This window comes from Macaca mulatta, chromosome 3 (genome assembly GCF_049350105.2).
Source record: "Macaca mulatta isolate MMU2019108-1 chromosome 3, T2T-MMU8v2.0, whole genome shotgun sequence".
NCBI classification, from domain to species: Eukaryota; Metazoa; Chordata; class Mammalia; order Primates; family Cercopithecidae; genus Macaca; species Macaca mulatta.
The window spans coordinates 170,172,850-170,198,363 of record NC_133408.1 but is presented as its reverse complement, the minus strand read 5'-3'; the positions used below and the strand labels follow the sequence as shown (position 1 = coordinate 170,198,363).

Here is a 25,514-nt window from a genome sequence, read left to right as displayed (position 1 = left end):
TTGTCCCATCATCCCATTATATGAGCCACAATGTGAAACCCAGTCAAAATGAATAATTTGTTTTGCATGCTATTCTTATTCTTTTAAGATGTACATTTGACCTAAAACACTTAAATCTCTCCAACAGATACCAAGGCCACCACCAACATTCCTTTTGAGTACTCCAAATTGGTATTTTTGAATACCTTCTATGTATCTGGTTTCATGGGAATATAAAAAATATATATTTGGAATATATATTTGGAATTTATGCGTAGGATTCAATTTCCACAAATCTCTGGAAAACTAAACTAATAGAAAGGAGATGCAGGGAGAGCATGATAAATTTCATTATCCAGTGCTTGTTTTGGGTTCTTAATATGTTTTTCCTCACTTTTTTCTCTCAGGCATATTCAGAGGTGGCTGTGATTTATTGGTGAGGTCCAGGCTGGCCTTAGCCGATGGAGTGACCATGCAGGTGACTGTCAGAAGCAAAGAGAGAACACCTGTAGATGTTATCTTAGCTTCTGTTGGATAAAGGCTTACTGGACAAGAGGAAACTGATGTACACTTCACGGTCAGTGGGCTTTTAGGCTAGTGGCATCAGTTTCCCAGAATCACACTTTTGAAGATGAATGACTTTGGAGAAGCAAATTAAACATTTGGCCCTGAGCCAGCAGATCAAGCAGGTGTCTATCTTTGTGCATGGGTTGTTTTTTTTTTCTTTTTATTATACTTGGTCAGCTTTGGTACGATAGTGCAGCTTCAGGTGATCTTGAAAATCAAATACTATCCTATACTCCAGCTGCTTAACTTCATTTTATTAATTTAATGTGTACCTGAAAGCTCCTGGCAATGCTGGAAAATTTTTATCCCAGAGGGGTGGGGGTGAGGGGAAGCCAGAGTCCACTTTTGTCACAATTCATTTTTATTAATAGAAAATAAACACTTATTCCAGTTTCAAAGTTGTTATACTTGAAGTTGCTAATTTTAAAAAATGAATTTTAAATAATCACTTAATCCTGCTTTGACTAAGACAATGAAATGTGGCTTAAAAAAAAAAGTGTTCAGCACCATTTGCTCATAGGTCTTTCAGAGTTTGTTCTTAAAGTTTCTGGAACTTTCCTGTCTGTAAAGTATAGGAATGACTGAGCTACATTGGAAAGCCTCTCTGGGACAGGCAGTGGGGAGTTAAGCAGTCATCATAAAGGAATCAGTGTACATTCAGCATGGTGACTTGGACTACACAACAATCCCTTCCCCTCTACAGTAGCTCAAGAGAAACATGCTTCTAAGTACTGAGGTATGAGGAGTCTCAGACTGTTATTTGCTGTTCGAATTGGTCTTCCCAGCTAATAACAGTAAATATCTGGCACAGATGCTATTGGTCCTTAATGTCCTGTGATTTTAGGTAGTAGTTTGGATTTAGTTCAATTTATTCAGAAATCAAACATGTTTAATTAGCTTCACTATTCTGGCAGAGTAAGGGTATGCTGGTTTAGTGTCTTTATAAAATATATGTAATATATAGGTAAATCATAGTCTTAAATCAAATACCTAGAATACTATATTATTTAAACCAATATCTATTTTAACAAAATGTTTATAACTAAAAATAGATGATGAAACTAAATCCAAAGGTATGGCAAAGAGGACTCAGCTCTGTGTTGCTTAAAGAACTTTTAAAAGGCATGTGCCCATAACGTCATTCAAGGAGAGGGAAGGAGGCCCCTTCGCCTCCTCCTTACTATAGAATTCCTGTTGGGGCTGGGCCAGAAATGAGCACTTCTAAATATTTCAGAGAAATCCAAAGTGTTAAAAAGTATTTTATGCCAAAGAACGTCTTTCTGCATCAGTGAATAGTAATGCTCATCAGAATTTCCTAATAACACAAAAACAAAGCCAAGATACATTTGATCAGATGTCAAAGTAATGGGAGGTGGACTATTATGTCAACTTTAGTCAGAGCTCCTGCTGGCTTCTTCCTATACACTGTTCACCAATTTGAGTAGTGGACTTTGTGAGAGAATAATGTTTGATGGCCAGGACCTCTCTTGGGCATTTCTTCCTAAGTGGAATACACAACAGATAAGGGAGTAGGGGAGGTAATACAGGGAAGCTACTCTTTCCAGCTCAGAAGGAGTTGATGAAGCCCATATATGCATTCAAGAAGCCCATGGGATCCTCTAGCTGTGGATAGTGGCTAATGTGGTCATCCAGAATCGACACTGTGGACCGCGGCAGCGTTTTCCTAGTGGAAGAGAACAGCACGCAGGTGAACTTGAGGCTGGAGGAGGAGGGATGTAAGCCAGTGGGAAGCCCCAGTAAATGACCCTGTGGACACACTATACTGGAAGGAGCCACCAAAGAGCTTATTCACCTTCTACTCTGAAATTGTATCTTAGGCAGGTAAACTTGCCAATTCCATTTATACAAACTAGTTTTTAAATGTTCATAATCCAACAAACAACAACTTGAAAATATAACACTTTTGCAACAATTGTCAAAGCAAGATGATTTTCAGCTCCTTAGAGAAGGATGAAGCATCAAACAAGTGGATCACACAGCAACTCACTGCCCAAGCAGAGATAACCAAGGATCTTCCCTTAATCCCAGGAGATGAGAGGGGGTATTTTATTTAAAATTATATGCAAGCTGTTTACTACTAGCTTGTATCCAGTAGGCCACAGGAAGGTATGGAACATTCTTATGTGACATAATCAATCAAGATTTCATACTCTGATACCTTCCAAGTAAGTACCTAGAGAGAATAGCAACCAATGAGAAGGCACTTTTCCACAATGAGCTCTTCTCAATCTCTCCTTGCCATCTGCTCAGCCTAAGTCAATGAAATGGCTTTACAATCGGACTAAAACAAACACTTTGTAGGATATATCCACTTTCAACCTTTGACTCACATGAGAGCTTTTTGTACACCAAGGAATATGTAGCAGTCATGACAGTGAAAACAGACTATGTATAAATCAAGAGAATGTATAACTGAATTTCTTGATATTACAATTATGTTAGAATAAGATTCCTCAACTCAATCCTTTTATTGTTTCCTGGATGAACAGCCAGTGAGGTTAGAGACAATGGCTAGAGCCAATAGCCCTCAACAGGTAATTCTGTTTACCACTGTCAGGATGAGATACTAACAAAACATAGACCTCTCTCAGGGAGACTCACCTGTACAGCTCCAAAAACTCTGGATAGGGATTTACAGGATCCAATGGCCCATAGATAAAATGAACTAGGAAAAAGAGAAAAGGAATGAAATACTTAACCGCTCTCACATCTGTTTTACTCCCACCCTAAAATTAACTCCTCTCCAAAAAGAAATGTTTTCTTCTCCCTTTTTTTATAATAAGCAAGGTCTCTCTCTGTTGCTCAGGCTGGAGTGCAGTGGTGCAGTCATAGCTCACTGTAACCTCCAACTCATTGGCCCAAGCGATCCTCCCACCTCCGCGTCCTCAGTAGCTGAGACTTTATACAGGTGTGCACCACCACACTTGGCTAACTTTTAAATTTATCTGTAGAGAAAAATGTGCGCACTGTGTTGCCCAGAGTGGTGCCAAACTTCTGGGCTCAAGCAGTCCTCTCGCCTCAGCCTCCCAAAGAGCTAGGATTACAGATGTGAGCCGCCTCAGCCAGCCCAAGAAAATATTTTCTATAAATATTTTTTTTGTGTGATAGAAAACCTAGCTTGTTTTATTAGGTAACCTCTAAAGAGCAGCTAGGAATGCACCAGTTCATTCATTGGATACATCTCCTCCTATAGACAACCAACTGGTCCCTCATCCAACTCTCCTGCACCCTAGACCAAATGGAATATGCCCATCTTTCAACATTCTCTAAGTCCAGGATACTATCATTCTTTAAGTCTCTCTTCAGTTATAACAGACCTTTGACATTTGAAATCAACCGATAATTTCCTGAGCACTAATCACTATGTGTGAAACACTGTAATTTTCTTTTTAAATCTGTAAGAATGAAAAGACAAATAAGTACAAACCACCTATAGCCTCTTAATTAGTAATCCAAACAGCCTTCTGTCTGAGCAATTCAGCATGCAATGTGGCAGTCACTGACAATGCACACCACAGAAATCACTAATACCAACTACCTTTACAGTAATATCTCAGTTTTTTATATACTTCACTCTACACACAAACATCACTGTTCCAGATGTCATGAGTACAGCTGCTAGTAAAATAAAGGATACCCAGATAAATTTGAATTTCAGATGAAAAATGATTTCTTTTTGGTTTAAGTAGGTCCTAAATATTGTACAACACATACTTAAATACTAAAAAAGCATTTGTTGTTTATCTGAAATTCAAATTTAACTGGGTATCTTAACATTTTTATTTGCTAAATCTGGTAACCCTAATTGTATAAAGGAGTTGCAATCATTTTAACCCTATAGTCCTTCAGCTTCCTATCAATAATATAAAAATACTCACTGGGGATAGTTACAGAGGCAAGAGCTCCCACCCAGCGCCTTCTGAACTTCTTCCGCTGATTGATGTACTGTAAGAGACTATAGGACAGGTAAGTCAGCATGAGCAGAACAAGAAACCTTTACTGTTATAGGGATTCAAGGGCATGACAAGAGCCACAAGGAATACAAGATACAATTTCTTAATCCAGAAGCAGTTTAGCATTCCTGGAAATGTCCCACTTAATTTATCCATTTCTGTTAACCTCTAGAGTTAACCACCATGTAGCTCTAGTAGTGATTATGCCTACTATCAATATAAGAATTAGTGGTTTCGTGTATTTATTAAGCAGGGAATGACATCTAGGAAGGCTGATAGTTGGTTTGGATTTTATGTAACTAAAAAGCCCAGGTCTAAGGTTCCAATTTTGGCTTCACCACTACCTACCTCTCTGACTCAAATATATAACACAGATCTTTCAACTTGGTTTCCTCATTTGTTGGTTTGTTTGTTTTTTAAAAGACAAGGTCTCCCTATGTTACCCAGGCTGGAGTGCAGTGGTTATTCACAGGTGCAATTATAGCTCACTACAGCTATAACTCCTGGCCTCAAGAGATCCTCCCACCTCAGCCTCCCAAGTAGCTGGGAGTACAAACATGTGCCAAAGAACCTGGCTAGCCTCCTCATTTTTAAAATAAGAGGATTGAAACACATGATCTTCTGTGTTGACATCTACTTCTTTTTTTTTTTTGAGACGGAGTCTCACTCTGTTGCCCAGGCTGAAATGCAGTGGCATGATCTCAGCTCACTGCAACCTCCGCTTCCTGGGCTCAAGCAATTCTTGTGCCTCAGTCTCCTGAGTAGCTGGAATTACAGACGTGCGCCACCACACCTGGCTAATTTTTGTATTTTTAGTAGAGATGGGGTTTCATCATGTTGGCCAGGCTGTTCTTGAACTCCTGACCTCAGGTGATCCGACCACCTTGGCCTCCCAAAGTGCTCAAATTACAGGTGTGAACCACTGCGCCCAGCCGACATCTACTTCAAAATTCTAAGTGTAGATGTTGATGAGCACAAGGCTTCATCTGACCACAGACAAAATGGAGAGAATTCCTCCTTCTCCAGCATAAGACACTACTGCCACATTTTAGAACTCATGTATTCTACTCATTCTGCCTGGCAACTCCAGGACAGTTATTTTTGTGAACCCTCAAATATCTCATCTTAGAAACAGTATATACTTTTTGAAAAGGAAAATATAAGATAATTTTGAAAGTCAGTCTTAATTATTCTTCAGTTTTTTAATACTAAAATGAAATGTTCAGGGATCCTATGGGGGTTAGGAGAGGGTGGGAGGATTGGCTGCCTCTAACACACAATTCCCAGCAAAGCCATCAGTAAAAACACTGGAAGCTACACTGACCCAGGTGGCTAGAAGACAGAGCCTTATCCCAAGTAGTTACAGCTATCACCACCTCTGGGTCCCCTATGAAAGCGGGTTTGGGTCTACCTTCTCATGTGAACCAAGGCATGGGAATTCTTTGTACAAGACAGAGGAGGAGAAGTCTGCCCTCTCACTCCCTGTTGCTGCAGAAAGATAGGCAAAAGGTAGAGCCTTGTACCTTGAGGGAGGCACTAGGCTACTTTCACAACCATGATTCAATACTTTGAAGTATTTAATACTAACAAAAAGTCCAGTTTCACTCTATTTTCTATTTCTTTCTTCATATAGACCATGACTTTTTGGTTTGCCCCATAGGTCATCAGCCTTCCTGTGATAGGGAATAAGCCAGCAAGGAACAGAACAAGCAATCCCCACTCTCCACAAAAACGCTTCTCTGGAAACGAAAGCAAAGGATAATTTCTTACCTGTCAATGACTAAGTTCCCGTCATTGTTGCGGATCCCTGCCCACATGTCCCACAGCTCACTCTCAGAGGGCCGAGTATACGGCCCAAAGACTGGGGTGAGACTGAAAGAGTCCAAAACGCAGGAAGATAAGTGTGAGGAGAACTCAGAATGTTCAATATGGCTGGAACCTCAGAGGCCATGCAGTCCCGGCCATCAGTCCGACCCATAGGTGATTTATGAATTCCTTCTACTTCCCTGGCAAGCAGCCAACACCTTTGCTTTAAAATATCAAGCCCTAGGATTTGGCCCAGAATTGTAATGGCAGCAACTTTTCACAACATTGTTCCTAGGCCACAGTCAATATTTGACAGTGACACTTACCCTCGAGAGAACACGAAGAAGTTCATCAGTCGTGTGAGGATGGGTGACAGCACACCTCCGTCTTTGAGTAGCTGGAGGGGAATAAGTGGAAGTAAAGCTCAAGAATCCAGAGGAAGACCTTCACCTGGGCAAAGGGTTTTATATTAGGAACTAAATCTTTTTTTTTTTTTTTTTTTTTTGAGACGGAGTCTCACTCTGTCGCCTAGGCTGGAGTGCAGTGGCCCGATCTTGGCTCACTGCAAGCTCCGCCTCCCAGGTTCATGCCATTCTCCTGCCTCAGCCTCCTGAGTAGCTGGGACTACAGGCACCCGCCACCACGCCCGGCTAGTTTTTTGTATTTTTAGTAGAGACGGGGTTTCACCATGTTAGCCAGGATGGTCTCAATCTCCTGACCTCGTGATCCACCCGCCTCGGCCTCCCAAAGTCCTGGGATTACAAGTGTGAGCCACCATGCCCGGCAGGAACTAAATCTTTAGCCAAATCTCCTGCTACTGAATGGTTTGGTACTTGGCATTTTGTTTTGCCTACCCACATTCTTCTCTCAAGGAAGACAAATCTATTTCTAATTCCATCTAAGATTACTTTGCTACAATTCACTAAATCCCTAAAACTTTAACTCTGATATATTCAAGTTTAGAGTAGAATCCTAATTTCTTCAAACATCAAGCTTGTGACACAGATCTTTCCATAGCTGTTATTTCTCCAAATATTTGTTGATCTCTTATTCTTAGGATGTGTTTTGGGTTTATGTAGGGGCCACTGCCTCTGCTTTAGTTGCCTACGAAGGGAAAAACTAACTTCATTAAGATAAATTCCCGGCCAGGCGCCGTGGCTCAAGCCTGTAATCCCAGCACTTTGGGAGGCCGAGATGGGCGGATCGCAAGGTCAGGAGATCGAGACCATCCTGGCTAACCTGGTGAAACCTCGTCTCTACTAAAAAAAAATACAAAACACTAGCCGGGCAAGGTGGCGGGCGCCTGTAGTCCCAGCTACTTGGGAGGCTGAGGCAGGAGAATGGCGTGAACCCGGGAGGCGGAGCTTGCAGTGAGCTGAGATCCGGCCACTGCACTCCAGCCTGGGCGACAGAGCAAGACTCCGTCTCAAAAAAAAAAAAAAAAAAAGATAAATTCCCAAGGAAGAGTATTGAACTACTGCCGATCACAGGAGCTACGGCCCTTAAAGGTCCCAGCATTATCTACGTCAGTGCAAATCCTCAAACTAAAGTCTGTTAGTGAAGTAGCCAACCTTTTGGAGAAGGAGTGGACGGTGAGTCTCAGGAAAGATACCTGTAGGAGAAGAGACTTATCTTAGTCATTTACCTACAGCTTTAATTTTTTTTTTTTTTTTTTAATAGAGACGGGGTCTCACTGGTCTCAAGCTCAAGCAACCTCTTGCCTCAGTCTCCCAAAGTGCTGGGATTACAGGTGTAAGCCACCTCGCCCAGCCTACCTACATTAAGGTCAAAGGCAAGCCCGTTATCAGAAACTACCCACCCTATTCACCATCACCTCTGCAGCCTTTACTACCAAAACAATTACAAATAAAAATTTAATACTGTCATCTAATTACATCTCCAGGAATTATATGTTTAACTGGTCACAATAAATCCCACTGGAATTACTTTTCCCATCTTAAAGATTGTGAAACGGGGAGAAAATATATGGTCATCCAAAATGCTGATAACCAGGCTCTGACTCCCCTTAGCATTTCCGCCATCACTCAGAACACAAGGGTTAATGATTTGGGCTGCAAGAATAAAACAAGAAGTTTTTAAATAAGTATAGGTCCTTTAAAAAACCTAGAGTTTTTCTTTTCCATTTCTCTTCAGAGTCAGTGGAAGAAAGCCATGAGCATAAGTGATAAAGGGAGAGACAGATTTCTCTCCCAGTCTGCTCTTAAGGCATTCGGGAGACATTTGGGTATTCATGGACTTGCAAGCTGGCTGCCCAGAAGGTCTAATCAGGGGTTCGGTATTTTCTAACTGAAACTTGGCAGTGCCAGTTAGGAGTTGGGGAGGCTCATACAGTGAAGTCCTCACTTAACATCAGGATAGGTTCTTAGAAACTTCGGCTTTAAGCAAAATGAGGTACGGCAGGTCCTTGAATAACATCCTTTCTTTAAAACACTGATGAGAAAAAAAATTGGTTCCATTATAACATTTTATTTAAAGACACAGTTTCCAAGAACCCATTGATGACATTAAGTAAGGATTTTCTACACTAACACCGTAGTAGGATTAGAAACACTTGTGGCTTTTTTCTGTACCTTCAATCCTATACTCTCATAACCTATTGCAGTTGTCACAGATACGGCAGACAGCCTTTACCCTCCCCACTCCTGATACAGCTGTTCCTAGGTCCTCCACTAGATCCTGCTATCTAATGCATTGAAAAAGCACATATGACTATAATGCAGCATTTTACTGACTGTGTAAGTAAAGTCACTATCCTTTGTAATGCTGTTTGTTTATTTAAAAACATTCTGAGAAAGGGTCCGTAAATCCTGTCAGGCCACCAAAGGAGTTGATGGCACAGAAAAGGTAGAGATCTCATAGTTTTAATTATGTCTACTTGCAATATTATCAGATTACCATTTAGGTGCCGCTGTGGTATCTAACGATGGCCCTTCTAGACTACACCCACTTTCTACCTACCGCCAAGACATTTACCTCCATTTGACAGACAGAGACTCTTTATGGTAAGCCGACCAGATCGATTCTGCTTGTACCTAGAAGGGAGATGAGGAAACACACATGTAGCTGACCAGACTTAAACCAGTGCACCTCTGAAGACAACTCCCAAGAGAGAAAAAGGATGCAAAGAGTCCAGAAACGATGTGCTCTCCTAGCATTATAAGCTGAAGTTTGAAGCTCCACTGACCTGTAGAGAAGCTCCTGAGCAACCGTATCTCCATAGTCATGAGAAAGAAGGTTGATCCTGCGGTTCTGGAGCCCCAGATGCCGCAAAAGTGCTTCCACGATGCTGGCCTGCTCAAATATGGAATAGTGATGTGGTCTCTGAGGAAAGGAAAGCCCACATACACAGGATGAAGTCGTGAGGACAGCTCTCTGCCAGCCGAACCCTCACAGTCTATGTCCGTCCCGACACCCCATCACCAGCCCCAGATAGGTGCCGCTTACCGGTTTGTCACTGAAGCCAAAGCCTAAGAAATCAAGGGCAATCACCCGATGAAACCTCAAGGTCAGACCTTCCCAAATCTACAAAAAAGAAAGGATGATTTGGGCTTTCTGCTCTTGCCCCTCCCTTTCACCAGACTCAACACAGGAGCTTCAGCCCTCTCTTGGCTTAACAGACTTCCATAAAGAGAAAACCCCATGAAACCACCACAGGTCCCACAGATGATCCTCTTGGAAAATGCTTTATTCCTGCTAATTAATCCCTGTTGAGGGAGGATAACTTGGCAGTGATTCCTTCCAGAGTGCCAAGGAGTTTATCATTCCCTTTCAGTATATAAGAAACAGTTCAACATTTAATATTTTTTAGAAGCAATTCAAATGTGCAAGAGCCTTCTAGTGCTGACAACAAAATCCTTTTATTTTAATTTTCATTATTTTAATAAAATTTTAAATTTTTATTTTAATTTTTATTTTAAAAAATTATTTTTTAAAAATAAATAAAAGGTTATTTTAATTTTTATTTAAAAAGAAATTTTTTTTGAGACAAGAGTCTCGCTCTGTCACCCAGGCTGAAGTGCAGTGGTGCGATCTCGGCTCACTGCAACCTCTGCCTCCCGGGTTCAAGCGATTCTCCTGCCTCAGCCTCTCGAGTAGCTGAGATTACAGGCTTGTGCCACCATGCCTGGCTAATTTTTATATTTTTAGTAGAGATGGAGTTTCGCCATGTTGGCCTGGCTGGTCTCAAACTCCTGACCTCAGGTCATCTTCCCACCTCAGCCTCCCAAAGTGCTAGGATTTGAGCCACTGCGCCCGGCCGAGGCTTTTTAAGACATAGTAGGACCTAGAAGTCTGACTTCATTACCTTGTACCAATCGTAGCTGGATGTTGGAAAACCGTGTAAAAGCACAACTATCTCTGGACTTCCAACCACACCCACAGAGTCTAGGAAGAAGGAAAGTACAATCAATCAGGCCAAATCCCTATAAAAATAACCTCGAAGATGTTAAAATCTAAGTAATCTGATACAAAAGACAAGAAACTGACCAAATTGACATTAAAATGACACAATTCTTTTTAAAATGTAAGCTTACTGCGTTAGGTGAGAACAGGCCTTTTCTCCTTTTGATCTGTATATTAAAACACTGTAAAAATCATGCTATGTGAAAATACTTGAAGGCACCTGTTTACTCAACCTAGGTGTTTTTTTAAAAAGCATATCCCCATTTCTCCTTTTGTTTTGTAATATGCACATTTTTTCACGGTGAAAAGTAAAATTTCACAGTTAAAAGCATATGATCCCAACACAAAAACTACAAATTATTTGTACTTTATCATGAATGGCCTCACAGAAATTATCTAAGAGATAGCAACTATTCCCAAAGAACACCTTTAGCTTATCCTGTTTGCTCAGCACTTTTCATTCAGCAGGAGACCCAATCTAACATCAAAAACATAATAAAACTATTACAAAATCCTGTCAACTACAAAAAGGGCTTAATCAACATAAACATGAACTTTTTAAATGCATATGACAATACGGAAGCATTCAGCATCATCTAAATTAGGTAAACATTTAGACAATATTAACCTTGCTAATAGTATTGGATTAAAACTGGTATATTCATATACTGCCAGTGACATGAAACTTTGGTAATAAGGTTTTCAAAAATAATTTAGAAGCAGTTAAAAATTGTATATACTTTAGCCTAAGAGTTTTTTTCTTGAGAATCTGTGCAAATAAAATCATTCCATTTATACAAGTAGTATAGTTTGAAAATGTTAGGAAAAAATAAACTGTACAGACATGAAGCTTTTCCTTCAACATTAGTTTTTTAAAACAGTAAAACTGGAAATAACCCAACCCAACATAATGAAAATTGTATACTTACTTAATTGAATATAGCAAATGAGAGGAGGTCAGGAGCAATAATGAAAAACGGTTTATGACAAACATTTTTCGTTATTGCTCTTGACCCCCGCTCAAAATAAATCATTTCCAATCTGTTTCTCAGGTTCTTCACCTATAAAATGAGGTTAATGGCACCTATCTCCAAATGCTGTTATAAAGATTAAACAATGAAGGCTGAAAATATAATTCAGTGCCTGACATATGGTAATTACTTGATAAGTAGTGGTCATAATAATCATCACTAGCAAATTAATTTATATAATGGTATTAAGACTTAAATCACAGTTACACTACAAATAATCTACAGAAAACGGTAAAATGAAATCAGGGATGGTGAGGAGAGAACCAATGGTGGTTATGTCTATTAATATTTTATATATTACCTGACACTAAGGTTGCCCAATTAAAAAAAAATATATATCAGAATACATATCAAGCTACAAAGAAAACTTATACTAAAAGGTAAGGTCTGCAGGTTGGAATCTCAGTCCCAACCCCCATTCTCCCAGCAGTTTTCTGCGCTTCTCTGCAACCTCACTACACAGAAAGAGAGAGATACTCTCCTCCATCATTAAGGAGCAACAAGAGACCAGCAGACACAAAATAAATACCTCAGCTGGGACTTACATGACCGATACACGCAGGTGTTCCAATAGTCCACTTCTTACCTTGGTAGAAGATACGCAGTCCCTTGTAAGTGAAAAACTTGCCTGAAGACTTCCATGAGTGAAGGGCAGGGGAGAGCTGAGGGGGTGGGATGTGCAGGTACGCAGCAAGCAGGGGCACGGCCAACAGCCCCACCTGGACCCACCACTCCCTCATCCTGTAGGAAAAGCAGAGACCCACTGTAAGCAGTCAGGTAACGTTGTACACTCATCTACAAACCAAAACCTGGTAAGATGGCATGGGAGACTGCTATTACCAGCAATGATTACGTTGCCCTTCACATAGGCACAAAGCTGACCAAGACTATAATCGAACCTCTGTCTGCCATAGCACTCGCCGTATTTGTTCATCATTCTAATTTTAAGGAAAAAAAATACATTATTTCAACATACAATCTTCCGCCTCTGCTCCCCAACTTTAACCCCTTAGCCCCTACCCTTGTGGTCTTCCCAATACCTGCTGAAGAGGACTTTATATAAATAAAAGGGAGATGACTTAAATCCTGGACACTCTTTCGTTGACTTTTATCAAGGCTTCCTAGGAAAAAAATAACTTCTTATTTACTCCAAAAGCTCTACCATCTACCCACTAGCCCCCACGAGTAAAATGTTCAAAATATATATATGTGCTTTATCATGTCTTAAAAAGAGTGTGTGTGTAGTAACTTATCACATGTCCTCAAGCAGAGAGTTGCTCCTGATTTTTAATGCATACTTATCAGCCCTCCTGCCTAAATGAAGCCCCATTTAGTACTCGTTTCTGGGTTTGGGCTGAGAAACTGCTCAGGGTAAACAGTCTGAAAGTAAGATAGCTGCGCTGGGTATTCCAACATAAGCAGCTTTGTTATGACCCTGAATATCTAATCTCTTGAGAGGTCAGGGCAGTAGATTATATTTCTGCTTTTCTTAGCAGACTCTTGAAGTTTCCATTTAATTTTCTAAGACGCTCCCCCACCCCCAGATAAGGCATAACTCATACCCAGCATGTGAGAATTGATTTTGTCTTTGGAAAAAGAGCACTGGTTGGTACACCCAACTGTCCCATGCCCAGGACTTCAAAGGCACAAGTCAGTTTATCCATATTGACAAGGAGTGCCAAACAGGAATTATAAACAGTTCTGTTTCAAGTCTATGACTTCTGATGGTCAACAGATCAAGAATTGTCAGTAGAATGGAAGTTCTCTCAAAACAGCCAGAATGGAAATAATACCCTCCAAAACTAAAATTAGAGTTGTCATAGAGCTAAAATAAATAAATTGCTAAAGCCCTGGGGGAAATGGCTTTCTGTTTATACACACATTCTTCCCTATTACCTGTAATCTACACGTTCACTAACTTCCTCAACTTACAAGATACTCCCCCCCCCCACAAAATCCCCGATAGTTTTAGAGATAGAGATAGCTAGCTAAACTCTAAAACCAAACCTGTGGTTTTACAGTGGTAAAATAACCATGTTTCTTAAAGAATCTCAGCTCCCCAGCCTAATTTTTAGGCATTATTAGGGCAGTCATTTCCTTTTTTCTCCAAAGTACCTGTCCGTAAGACGGATAGAACCATTTGGTCCTATTTGTCAAGGTAATACTAGAAATGGTTCAAAAAAAAGTGCCAGAACATGATAGTTATATCACAGTTTTCACCCCACAACAATAGCAGGCTATATCCCAAATACCTCCTTGAAAGGTCAGATGACAAAAAGCATTAAGTTTTGATGATCAGTTGCCCAGCGCTATCTGTCCTTTACTTCAATGCATACATTTTCATGTGCGGATTTCATTACTCCTTTCCCCCAGTGCTTCTCATCGCGCTCCTCCATGGGGTTCCAGCAGCTGAATCTCTGCAGTGACTCAGCAGAGAGCCCCGGGAGGGGCGGCCAGAGCGGCAAATGGGGAGGCTTCCCCGCTGGCGCTTAGGGAAAATGGGGGTTAAAAATCGAGGCGATCGACCAACATACTCCACTCCTGGACACCCCCCTCCACACCCTCCTCCTCTTACTCCAAGAAAGCAAAGCGGCAACCTTTCAAGGAGCCGTTTCTTGTCTCATTACCTCAGTAAAAATGCCCCCATGACCTTTTAGGATTTTTAGAAGTGAAGCAGCCTAGCAGTCAGTAGGCGAAATGGGTTAAGCAAACATTTTTTGGCCAAAATCCCAATTATTTGATGAGCCATGAGCAGAGAAAATAAGCAAACTCCAGTAACAAACTTTCCAGAAATTTCTGGGCCTTGATTTCTTCATCTGGTAAACAGAAAAACACACTCCCGTAATAATATCACCCAACCTGCTGCCCACCTGATGGCGTCGCCGCAAAATGAATGAACCACTTTATAAACCCGCGAAACTAAGGCGAACAATCGCTGCGCAACATGACCGTTTGGTCACATCGCCGTTCTCACTCGCGCTTGTTACTGAAATCTAAAAAATACTTAAGTAGTCACTCTGCGGTGACTCCCGCCACCGTGGTACCTGGGTCTTGAAATCCTAAGGTGCACCGCGGCGATCTCGGCACTGCAATTATCTTGTTTTTGAAATTCTAAGGTGCGCCACAGAGATACTGGGGTTCTAAAAACTCTAAATCGCACCAGGACGATGCTAGGGTCTATCCTTTAGGTCGCACCACGGCAATGGCGGGGCTAAAAATCCTACATCGCACCAGGGCTCTTTGGGGGTCTAGAAATCCTAAATCGCGCCACGGTAATGGCGGGGTCTAAAAATCCTACATCGCACCAGGGCTTTGCCGGGATCTATAAATCCTAAATCGCGCCACGGCAAAGGCGGAGTCTAAGAATCCTGAATCGCACCAGAGGGAAGCCAGAGTCCAAATATCCTAAATCAAATCAGGGCGATGCTAGGGTTTAGAAATCCTAAATCATGCTGCAACAATGAGTATAAAAATCCTAAATCGCGCCAGGGTGATGCCAGGATCTAAAAATCCCAATTCGTATCAGGGTGAGACCAGGGTCATTATGGATCCCAAGTCATATCAAGATAACGCTGGGGTCCAGAAATCCTAAATCTCACCAAGGCAATCCCGGGGTCTAGAAATCCTAACCCAAAGAGGTCCCGCGCTCTGAACATTCCATTGCGTGCAGGAGTGACACCCCCTCCTCAAGTAGGCAGAGCGGGCGCGGAATGCGTGCCGCCTGTCGGTAGAGTTTTCGCCCGAAGGCAGCCCCGGCTCGAGCACGGGCAAGCAGTCCGCCACTCGCCCGCGCCCTAGTCCCAGGGCGGCCAGCCACACCCCCTCGTTCCCGCCGCACACCCACCTGCGGAGGCGATCTCGGCGCACCATGGCCGCGTTATCCCATGCCGCCCGCCGCAGCGTTGCAGAGCACCGGGCGCCGCGGAGCCCGCAGCTGTGCAGGGCCAGCCGGCAGCAGGGGCGCAGCCCGCAGCCCACAGCAGCGCAGGGCGGCGCCGCGCCCGGCAGCTACAGCCACTCTGGCGTGCGCTGCGGCACTGCGCTTGCGAGGCGCAGCTGCCGCAGAGGAGGTGCCGTGGTGTGCTGGTTGCCGCGGCAGCGCGGAGCGAGTGGGCACCGACTTTTAGAGCCCACCCGCGCCCCGCCCCTAGCCCGCCCATCGCCGCAGAACCCCTACCGCCTGCTCCCCCGCTCGCCGCAGAGCCCCTCCCAGCCACTCTGCCACTGCCACGGCCACAGAGATGGGGTGCCCCTCTAACAGTGGCTCCTTTAGGGAGCACCTTCAGGGGTGTCGAGCCCCCTCCCCAAGACCCCGCTACTCCCTCGTGAACCCCCAACCCTGAGCCCGAGATTCTGCTGCAGAAACCCTCCCCTGACGAGTTAAGGCCACGGGCAAAAACAGCAGACCCCTGAGAGCCCCAACACTTTCCTTAGACCACCCACAAACCCCACAGGCCGCCCACAAGCCCCACAGGAGGATGGCCGCTCGACCTAAGGGGCAGCAGGGCTCGGGGGTGCCGGCCGTGGCGCTTGCTCCCGTCCCTCGTACTGAACCGTGAGAGGTGGCAAGCCACGAGGGCCCTACGCGCCCTAAGTCCCTAACTCCCGGTAACCACCAAGGGCACGAGCAAGCGGCTAGGGAGCGACAAGCTCTGCTGGACCCACCACCAAGCTAGTAAACAGATTCATGGTATGGCCACTATGGCCAAAGTTGCACAAAGTCCGGTTTCTGCCACTCCAGCCACCGCCACCGCGCGGGGCAGGTTTCCTTTACAGCAGCGCGACGTGGTCGGCATGCCAGACTCCCGGCCACAGCAGCGCCCTCGCAGCCCCGCTCCCTGCATGAGCCAGTCCGCGCTGCACAGAAGAGTGGGCACAATTAGGAGAGCAAAGCCCCCTTTATTTACGTAATATAGAATCACAGTGCAAGGGCTCAGTGGCACAAGAAAGAGGGAGGAATTTTTCTAACCATAATCCTTTAAAAGGCATCCCTTACGCCTTTGAAAAGTGTAGAGTATCACGAAGTGTCTGTGTTCATTTTCTGACCATAAACTGAAATACTGGCGAACGCACGCGGGGCGCAAGCTGGTGAGCGGGGCGGCCGGCCGGCCGGCCGGTGCCCGCTGCATCCAGAGGGGGCGCTGCAGGCCTCCCTTCGGTCGCGCACGGCCCAGGCCCTCCGCGACTCTGTAACTCTGCACCCGAAAGGTTCGGCGCTGGCCCGCAGGGCCTCCAACCCGTGACCCAGGGCGACCCACGGACACTGAGGAAACTACCGCCTATAAGCCTGTCATCAGAACCTGTGGCACAACACAGGTACACTTCTGCAGGGGTCTGGTTGCCCCCAGTAAACGCACTCATGAAACAAAAGCTGATTTAGCACCTACAGCGCGCTAAGAACCGGGGATGCGAAATAAATGAGAAATAGCCCCGGCCCGAGAGCAAGACGCAGGCCATCTGGAGGGGCAGACAGACAAGAACTGCCACTTTTTAAAATTTTCCTTGTAATTTCCTAGTGACGTTTGTGGCAGTTGACCCACTCCTTCCTAACATGTAAGGCCCTCAGAGGCCGAGCCCAAGTATTATTCGCCTTTTGTATCCCCAGAGCCCGCCACGGTGCTGGCCCCTAATAAATCCTGCTTGAATAAGTACAAGAATTTGAGGGCGCACAGGGGAGGAAGTAATTAAGGGGAGGGGGGAAGGGTGGTCTTGAATGATGAATAGACATTTACCAGAGAGACAAAGAACATTCCAGCCGGAGGGGACGGCTTTCGCAAAGCACTGGAGGCTCAGGGCCGCGCGTTTGCGGAAAACGGGAAGTCCTTTGAGCCGGGGCACCAACAGGCAAAAAATTAGGCTAGCAAGAGAATTTCATCGTAGGGAATTAGGAATTTGTTCTAGAGAAAATGAGAAGCCACAGATGGATTTAAACTCTTTATGGCCTTAATTGGTTACTTAACAAAATTTAAATTAGTCTCTTTACAAGTCAAAGATTACCTATTTTAATTATCCCTACCTTTTAAAGACTGAATTACTCTTCAAAATCTAAATCGGTTCTTCCAACAAGGTAAAGGCTTTCCTATTTTAATAATAACAATAACAAAAGCCTTTGCGTTATATATTTTTCATACTTATTGTTAATGGAATCTTTGAGTCCTACAAACAATTCCACACTTTCATTCTCACCAGGCCAGAAACACCAGCACCCAAGATGAAGGCAATTTTCTGTTTATGGACTGAGTGCCCCACAAAGGATCTTATTCTGAAGGCCATGGAACATATCTACCCACATGGCTCAAGTGGACAGCCTGGAGGAGAAACAGTTTAAAGGCCCTGGGGGAAGCGGGGAGCACCAGGGAGAGCTCCCCAAGACAACAGGAATTCCAAGTCTGACACTCGGGAGAAATCCTCCCTTCAGACATTATTGATGTCTGGCCGAGTAATTAGGAAAAACTTCTTTGAAGGAGGGATTGAGGTTGAGATGGGCATGGAACCCAGATCTTAGGCAGAGAAAGCATATTCCTGTTTGGAAGAACCCTGAGTACAGAAGTCAGCTCAAAGATATCAGCTTGGCCCAACCAGGAATTTGCTGTCGGAAGTCTGAGAGAGAAAATGCTGGCCATAATCCCCCAGGAGCCAAAGAGTTAACGAATCTTCTAAATGTGCCTGATTTACTTCCAGAAAGGAGCTTCCTCCACAGGGGAAGAATTTGACCCAAGGTATAAAACACTCAGAGCCCTGAGAAAACACACAGCCACACATAAATTCAAAGCCTGCTCTGGCTTGCTCGAAGTTGCACCCTTTCAGTTCCTCCAGGCTGATGCTATCCTGGGCCGTGCAGGGTATCTCATGCAGTAGTCTTCCCTCAGCCAGTGGCTTATCACACATTCTTGTCACATTCCAGTCTAACACAGTTCCGCCTCACAATAAGACCTCAGATTTGTGCAAAAATTCATGTAGAAAGCTCTGCGTTTATTATCTCGCTGATTCACAACAGTGGTATGGGATCTGCAGGGACGGTACCACAGATTCAATAACCGTATTTTTCTAACCCCAGTTTGAGAACCATAATGTGACAAGTGCAGGATATTTATGGAGACAACAAGACACAACTGGGACTGCCACTTTCAAGAGCCATCATTGTAGATTCAAATCAACTAAAACACTTCATAATGGGAGAAACTTGGTTGAACAGAGGAGCACGAAGGGGTTTTGGTTGAGAAATTTACCGAATCAGTAGGACAGGACCCTAAAAAAGGCTACTGTGACTGTAGACTGAGGGGAAGTACCAAAAATAAGCTAATCCTACTCTATTCTGCTAGTTAGAATTCACAGAAAGCATTTTATTCTGTTCTACAGAGCAGATAGATATTGAAACACAGAGACGAATAGGAATGTGTTCAGAGAAGATCAACTAAATGAATTGCAAATTGAAGGTGTAACAGCTCTTGTATTTTAAGCTCCTACCATGAGCATGGATCTTCACCCAACATATCCCTGATCCTCACAGTAGCCTGGCTAGACAAGTATTTTCACTCACAGATTTCAGAGAAAGATACGGCAGCTCGGAACGCTGAGTGTTAGGATGTGAAGGGGCTGGGAATTGAACGCAGATGTGCCTGGCTCCAAAGCTGGCCTTCTTTCCACTACTCCACACTGCCTCCCTGTTTGAAATAGCTGGGCATATTTAGTTTGAAGAAAAGAAGCCTTGTGGAGTAAGTAGAAGAAGGAAATGTGTTAGCGGTCCTCAAATATTTGTGGAAGCAGCATTAGACATTTTATTCTGTATGGCTCCAATGAGTGCAAATTGTAGAGAAACAGATGTCGATTCAACATAAAGAATTTTCCAACAGTAGGGGCTGTCTAGAGGGACTGGGTGGCTCGGCCATTCGGGGATGGGACAAATTCCCTGTCCACTGGCGGCTGGGTAACCCTGTGGCAGGTATGCAAGCTCTGCATATAAGACTGAATGAATGATTTGCAAGGTCTTTTCCCATCTGATGTAAAATAAGGCTCCAAGATGAACTGGAACTTGGCCAAGGTGATCCTCTACTGAGGGGACAAATCCACAACTCAGTCTTCCCTAGTTATGTCCCTCAGCCCAGAACCCTTGGTATGACATGCTGCTTCATACTGAGGGCAAAACAAATCGAAGACATTATCATCAATAAAATCACATCAACCTCGCTCTCAACCAAATTAACCAACATGGCCGGGCACAGTGGCTCACACCTGTAATCTCAGCACTTTGAGAGGCTGAAGCAGGTGGATCACTTCAGATCAGGAGTTTGAGACCAGCCTGGCCAACATGGTGAAACCCCATCTCTACCAAAAATACAAAAATTAGCCATGTGTGGTGGTGTGTGCCTGTAGTCCCAGCTACTTGGGAGGCTGAGGCAGGAGAATGGCTTGAGCCCCGGAGGTGGAAGTTGCAGTGAGATGAGATGCCGCCACTGCACTCCAGCCTGGGTGACAGAGCGAGACTTCATCTCAAAAACAAAACAAAACAAAAGCAAATTAACCAATATATCCCTGAAGCGACTGGTGTCTTCCTCTTCAGGCCCAATTTTGAGTAAAAGTCTTTGGCTGTAAAAAGCTCAAAAGATGAGTGGTAGACGAAGGAAGCAGTGGAACTGAATAACCTCTTACCCAAATAAGATGACCCTAAATGACAGATGGTTGTTTCTCCAGGTGACAGCGGGCACCCCTAAACTATCTTCACACACCCTCTGCATTACTCCACACATCCCATTATCCCACAGCTGGTACTGCTTCACCAGGTACTCCTACCCCACTATCCCGCACCTAGAGGACATTTTATCCACTCAAACAGATAAACAGGCTGAAGGATTCTAATTAAGTAATAGAATCTTGCATTTTTATAGCTCTTTACCCTTTCACAGATATTATCTCATTTGTCCCTCACCACAGTCCCCTAAGGAAAATAGCTACTTTCTTTCAGGCAGGCAATTTCCTAGCTGCCTGGGGAGGCAAGGGCTCCAGCACAAGCACAGTCGGTCTTTCTCGCTTTTTTTTTTTTTTTTTTTTTTTTTCTGTTACTACTTTCCCACCTTAGATTATGCCTCCAGCCAGAATTAGTCAACCAGGAGCAGGTGCTTCCGTTTTCCTCGATTGCTCTCCTCACCTCACCGGCTGTCCCCCTCCCCGAACCAGGCCTCCAGCCGCGCCACCACTGCCGCTCTCCGCCCTGGTGACCCCAGCGCCTGGATCTGCACCTGCAGCTCCGACCCCGAACGACCGCGCCCTCTACCACTCGGTCACACCCGTGTGCCTGCGACCTTCCCTACCTCCAAGGCTGGTTGTCCCCCAAGTGGGAAGGCACAGCCTCCCAAGAAATCGCCCAGGAGGGCGGGTGGAGCCAGCTAATTAATGACTAAGCGGGGGTCAAGCCTCGGCGAGGGTTGTGTGACTTTTGTGTTCTCTACGACCCCGAGGTGCTGGGAGACGACGACCGAGGCTCTCGCCCACGTGGTCCTCTTGTGGGCCGGCGGCGGCGCACCTAGTGCGGGGACCCACGCGCCCCGGGAGCCCTCCCCTCGTCAGCACAGCCTCACGCCTCCTGGGCCACGCGCACTTACCTGCCCCCCAGGACTGGTGTGGCCCACGCACACAAGCCACACCCACCAAGGAGCGCTAGTCCCACTCCTGAAGCGGGCTGCTAGGGTGCATGGGGAGATCACTCCTTCCCCGCCCGCCTCTTACCTGATTCAGGTAAGACCTGGGCTACATGACTCCATGTTTGGGAGAACCCGTTGCGCATGCGCTTCCTGAGGCCAGAGGTTCTCGGCCTTCACCCTGTCCCCAGGGAGGACCCGACCACGAATACGCCGCGAATACGCGGCTCGGGGCTAGAGCGTCGCCAGGTCCGCGCACCAGCCCATCGCCCCCGAGCCCAGCATGTGCTGCCGCCTTCTCCCTGCCAGGCGTCAGCGCCACCTACCGCAAAGGGTATGAAATGGCAGGCCGTGGCTTCGACAATAGCCTAAGGCGTTGGATAAAGAGAGTAAAATTGTATTCGGCCTATTACTTTTACATAATAAAAGTGAAGGCCAAAGAAGTGACATTTTGCTAGTTATTAACTACGTAGAGATCTTTGGCGAGCCTTCTGTATTTCAGCCATGCCCCTGATTTCGTAATTACCCTGAAGATGCACAAGTCTCCATAGCCAGCCCTCCCTCTACCCGGTGCTCTAGAGCCTTATATTTGCCTGCTTTCTCCTGTTCACATGGCGAACATAGACATCTCATACTCAACAAGAGCTAGGTGAAATTCACTACCCTTTCTCTACCTCCTCTTTCCCACACTACAAACTGACCCCTGTCCTAAGAACTGATGCTTCCTTCTCTAGTCTGTATCTTGGTTAATGCACTTCCATCCACCCCTGTCTCCCACACACTGTCGCCAACCCCTGTGGAACAGTGGAATGAGGCCAAGGGGTCGGGCACCTTTGGATACAGATCTCAACAAGTTCCCTCCTCCCCATCCCTTTCATCTTACCTCCCGAGGGTCTCTTGAATTCGTCTTGCTCCCCTCCATTCCTAATGCCATTTGCTCTTGCTCGGGGCATTATTTCTCACCTGGACTACTGCCTGCTAATTGGCTTCCAAGTCTCCACCATCACACCCTGCTGGCCCATCATTCACACCCCTGCCAAAGTGATTTTTCCAAAATGCAAATCTGATCACATCTCTCTTCTAAAACTCTTTACTGACACCCTATTGCTGGTGCTAAATCCAAGCTCTTTAGCTCCGCATGCAAAACACTTCAAAATCTGGTCCTTGCCTTGACTTCCTCTAGAATCTTCTATCTTACCACCCCCATCTTACCCACCCCCACCAAAACCTCATGATCTGACCAAACATTACTAATTATAGTTACTCCCAAAACACCATGTGGTTTCCTTTCTCCGTGCCTTTACACATGTTCTCCACGACCAGCTATGTCCTGTCCCACTTTGGCTACCTAAAAAATTCCTGTTCATTCTTCAAAAATCAACGTAATTTTCACATCCTCTTGCAAGCCTTCCATGAAACTTTCCTATGGAAATGATCCCTCCCTCCTCTGTGCCATCTCTGTCCCTCAGTTGCCTTATCACATTGTTTTGTGATGATGTTTGCAGACCTGTCTTGCCTCTCCTACCACAGAGCTGAGCTTCTTGAGGACAAGGACAGCATTTTATTCATTTCTATGTCCCTTTTGCCAACCCAACATTTTAATTTTCTTTTTATAGACAAGAGATCTCACCCTGTCTCCCAGGTTAGAGAGCAGTGGTACGATCACAGCTTGCTGCAGCCTCAAACTCCTGAACTCAAGAAATCCTCCTGCTTCAGCCTCTCGAATAGCTGGTATTACAGGCATGCACCATCACGCCCAGCTCAACTCAACATTTTATAACAATGATGATAAGAATGAATAACAGCAAACATTTGTTAATCGCTTTGTGCCAGATGCTGTGCTGAATTTCTCATATGTACATTTTTAACTTCTGATGATTACCCTATGAAGAACTATTATTATCCTAATTTTACTAACGAGAAAACAGGCTTTGAAAGATTAAGGAGCTTGCCCATGGTCGCAGAGCTGGTAAATTGTGGAATCAAGATTTAAATCCAGATCTATCTGCTCATGTTTATCTATTCATCAGCTTGGTAGAATTAAAATATTTGAAAAACCACTAGTCATTTTTTAAAGTATTAATGCTTACAGAGTTAATTTATCTTTTAAAAGGAAAACACATAGCTATTCTACTCTAGTGGATGGAAATAGAGTGTTCTAATTTAAACTAATGGTATAGAAAGCCAAATAAATACTCTTGATGTCAGGCTAACTGAGAAAATGATCATATCTTCTCCCATATAATCTGTTCTTATTATATGAATGTTATGAGTATTTTTGCTTAGGGATTGATATATTACAAACCAGTAATAGTAGATTTTTCTTTAAAACTCCTTTTGAAGAAGAGAGATCTAAATTGAAAGACACCATAGAATGTTTAATGAGTTGTGAGAGATGAAGATACCAAGATATTGTGAGGGACGTGTGAGGTCTAAATGAGTTAACGTGTAAAGCACTTGGTGGAGTGCCTGGCACACAGGAAGCACTGTATTATTGCTGCCACTGTTCTTAAGAACTTCAAGTAGCTCGCAATCCAGTGGTAGAGATAAACACATAAGCTGACAACAAGCAATGTGATAAATAATGTAATTCAGCTATGATCAAAATTCTGTGGGCGTTCCAAGGGGACAGTGTCTGCCAGGGAATAGGGAGGTGTCAGGAAAACAAAATGGCACCCAGAGATCCCACAACTGCGGAGTGAGCATGTTGCTAGAACCAGAGCAACACAACCTAACTTTTTCAGAAACACTTTATTTGTCGGCAAATCTTTTCCTACTAAAGGCTTTACTTCTGAGAATCCACAATGTTTAAAGTTTCCACAGTTTCAAGCACTCCTTTGCCTCTGGTGGTTGGGGGAACGGGGTCACTGGGCAGAAGAGCAAGGCTTTCACCAAGATGATATGAGAATGGGGAACAGGGGGAAGAGGTCTCTGAAGCTTATGAAGATGTGGCCCAGTACTCAAAGGAAGTTCTGGCCTCACCTAGAAGTCCAACTAGGGTGTTCAGACTCCAGGAGGGGAAGACACATTCCCATCCCCCAGGCTTCAGTCCCTTTCTAGCAGAGGAGAAACTGTGGAGCACAGACTTGGTGATGTGTACATTGAGCAAGAAGGAAGGGGTAGGCGGTGGAGCTGTGGCCCAACTTGGCGGGCACAGCCCCAAAAAGCCCACCTTTTTCCTCCAAAACCGTGCCAGGTGTCTAGCACACTAACTCAGTGTTTCCTATGCCAAATGACATGGAAGGCTGCTTAAAAGTCTACATTCTTTACTACAGGCCATTAACTTTATGTAGGCAAAACGTATTTATGTTCCTCTGGTTCTTCAATAAGCAGAGTGAAGAAACTTTCTGTGAGTAGTTCACTCTGGACCGGTGAAATGAGGGCAGCTATTCTGATGTGAATAACTAATAAAACATATACAGAGAAAAAAAGTTCAAAATTAAACAGAGGAACACTGTTAGTGGAATTAAATAGATATAACTTTTTGGGAAGGCATTTTGGCAATATTTATCAAACTTGACCCAGCTATTCCACTGTTTCACATTTATCCTATATGTATATTCCCTGACACATGTCTAAGAGCAAACAATGCTGTATTATTTGAAAAAAAAAGATTCAAACTGGAAACAACCTAAATGTCCTCTACAGGGTGCTAGTTATGAGGTTGTCTAACGTGTAAAGCTTCCCAATGTTACATGAAAAAGCAAAGTTCAAAATAGTATGCATATTGTAATCCTAGTTGTCTAACATATATGTACCATGTATCTAAACAGCTATAGTTACATTTATAATATTGATATAGTTGTATATGTATTAGAAATGCCGGCAAGATCTAGGTGGGGCAAATTGGCAGCGCAGGAACAAATTTAATCTGCAGGAAGATTTTTTATTGGTGGTTGTTTTTTCACTTAAATTTGGAATGCCTTTAGGAGAGGCTCCCATACAGTTCCTATTTATTCCTCAATGTATTCCCTGTTATCTTACACTCTCTGCTTCCCTCAGTTGCTTCTGGCCCTCAGAGGCAAATGAGGAAAGAAATAATAGTGGTAGGGGCGGCTGAAGGGATGCTTTAGTCTTTCCTTTCCGTTTCAACATTGTAA

The 25,514-nt window shown here is 44.2% G+C and overlaps 2 protein-coding genes, 1 long non-coding RNA gene and 1 other non-coding gene across 45 annotated transcripts in view; 2 read left to right on the top strand and 2 right to left on the bottom strand.

Annotated features, from left to right (window-relative positions):
* COPG2 (COPI coat complex subunit gamma 2) overlaps window positions 1–944 on the top strand; it is a 161,657-nt gene extending 160,713 nt beyond the window's left edge. For all 7 annotated transcript variants that reach the window (XR_013415556.1, XR_013415555.1, XM_015134921.3 and 4 more), the window contains one exon: window positions 387–944. Coding sequence is in view for 5 of the 7 variants with exons in the window: in XM_015134921.3 (XP_014990407.1) it covers window positions 387–517 (131 nt within the window). In the remaining 2 variants the exon portion in view is untranslated. The remainder of the gene's footprint in view (window positions 1–386) is intronic.
* Window positions 890–21,565, bottom strand: MEST (mesoderm specific transcript). Of its 36 annotated transcripts, none has more exons than XM_077994907.1 (13): window positions 21,379–21,565; window positions 12,620–12,717; window positions 12,366–12,520; window positions 10,651–10,730; window positions 9,792–9,869; window positions 9,532–9,668; window positions 9,321–9,379; window positions 7,898–7,938; window positions 6,653–6,723; window positions 6,291–6,392; window positions 4,446–4,522; window positions 3,169–3,232; window positions 890–2,230 (listed from the first exon to the last, which is right to left on the bottom strand). In XM_077994907.1, exons 3-13 carry the CDS (start codon window positions 12,517–12,519, stop codon window positions 2,113–2,115), a joined length of 981 nt encoding a protein of 326 aa, XP_077851033.1. In that variant the 5' UTR covers window position 12,520; window positions 12,620–12,717; window positions 21,379–21,565; the 3' UTR covers window positions 890–2,112.
* On the bottom strand, window positions 11,683–11,770 carry MIR335 (microRNA mir-335). The gene has a single exon (NR_032478.1). It is a non-coding gene; the product is annotated as a microRNA mir-335 (primary transcript).
* LOC144339967 (uncharacterized) lies at window positions 20,756–23,471 on the top strand. Its single transcript, XR_013415595.1, has 2 exons — window positions 20,756–21,748; window positions 23,031–23,471. It is a non-coding gene; the product is annotated as an uncharacterized LOC144339967 (long non-coding RNA).
* Window positions 23,472–25,514: the final 2,043 nt, after the last annotated feature.

Coding starts and splice junctions, on each gene's coding strand:
- MEST (XM_077994897.1), bottom strand. CDS start 15,649: ATGGTGCGCCGAGATCGCCTCCGCAG. Junction 10,731..12,365: donor ACTGCGTATCTTCTACCAAG/GTAAGAAGTGGA, acceptor CCTTCTTCCTAG/ACTCTGTGGGTGTGGTTGGA. Junction 9,870..10,650: donor CCAGCTACGATTGGTACAAG/GTAATGAAGTCA, acceptor TCTTTTTTGTAG/ATTTGGGAAGGTCTGACCTT.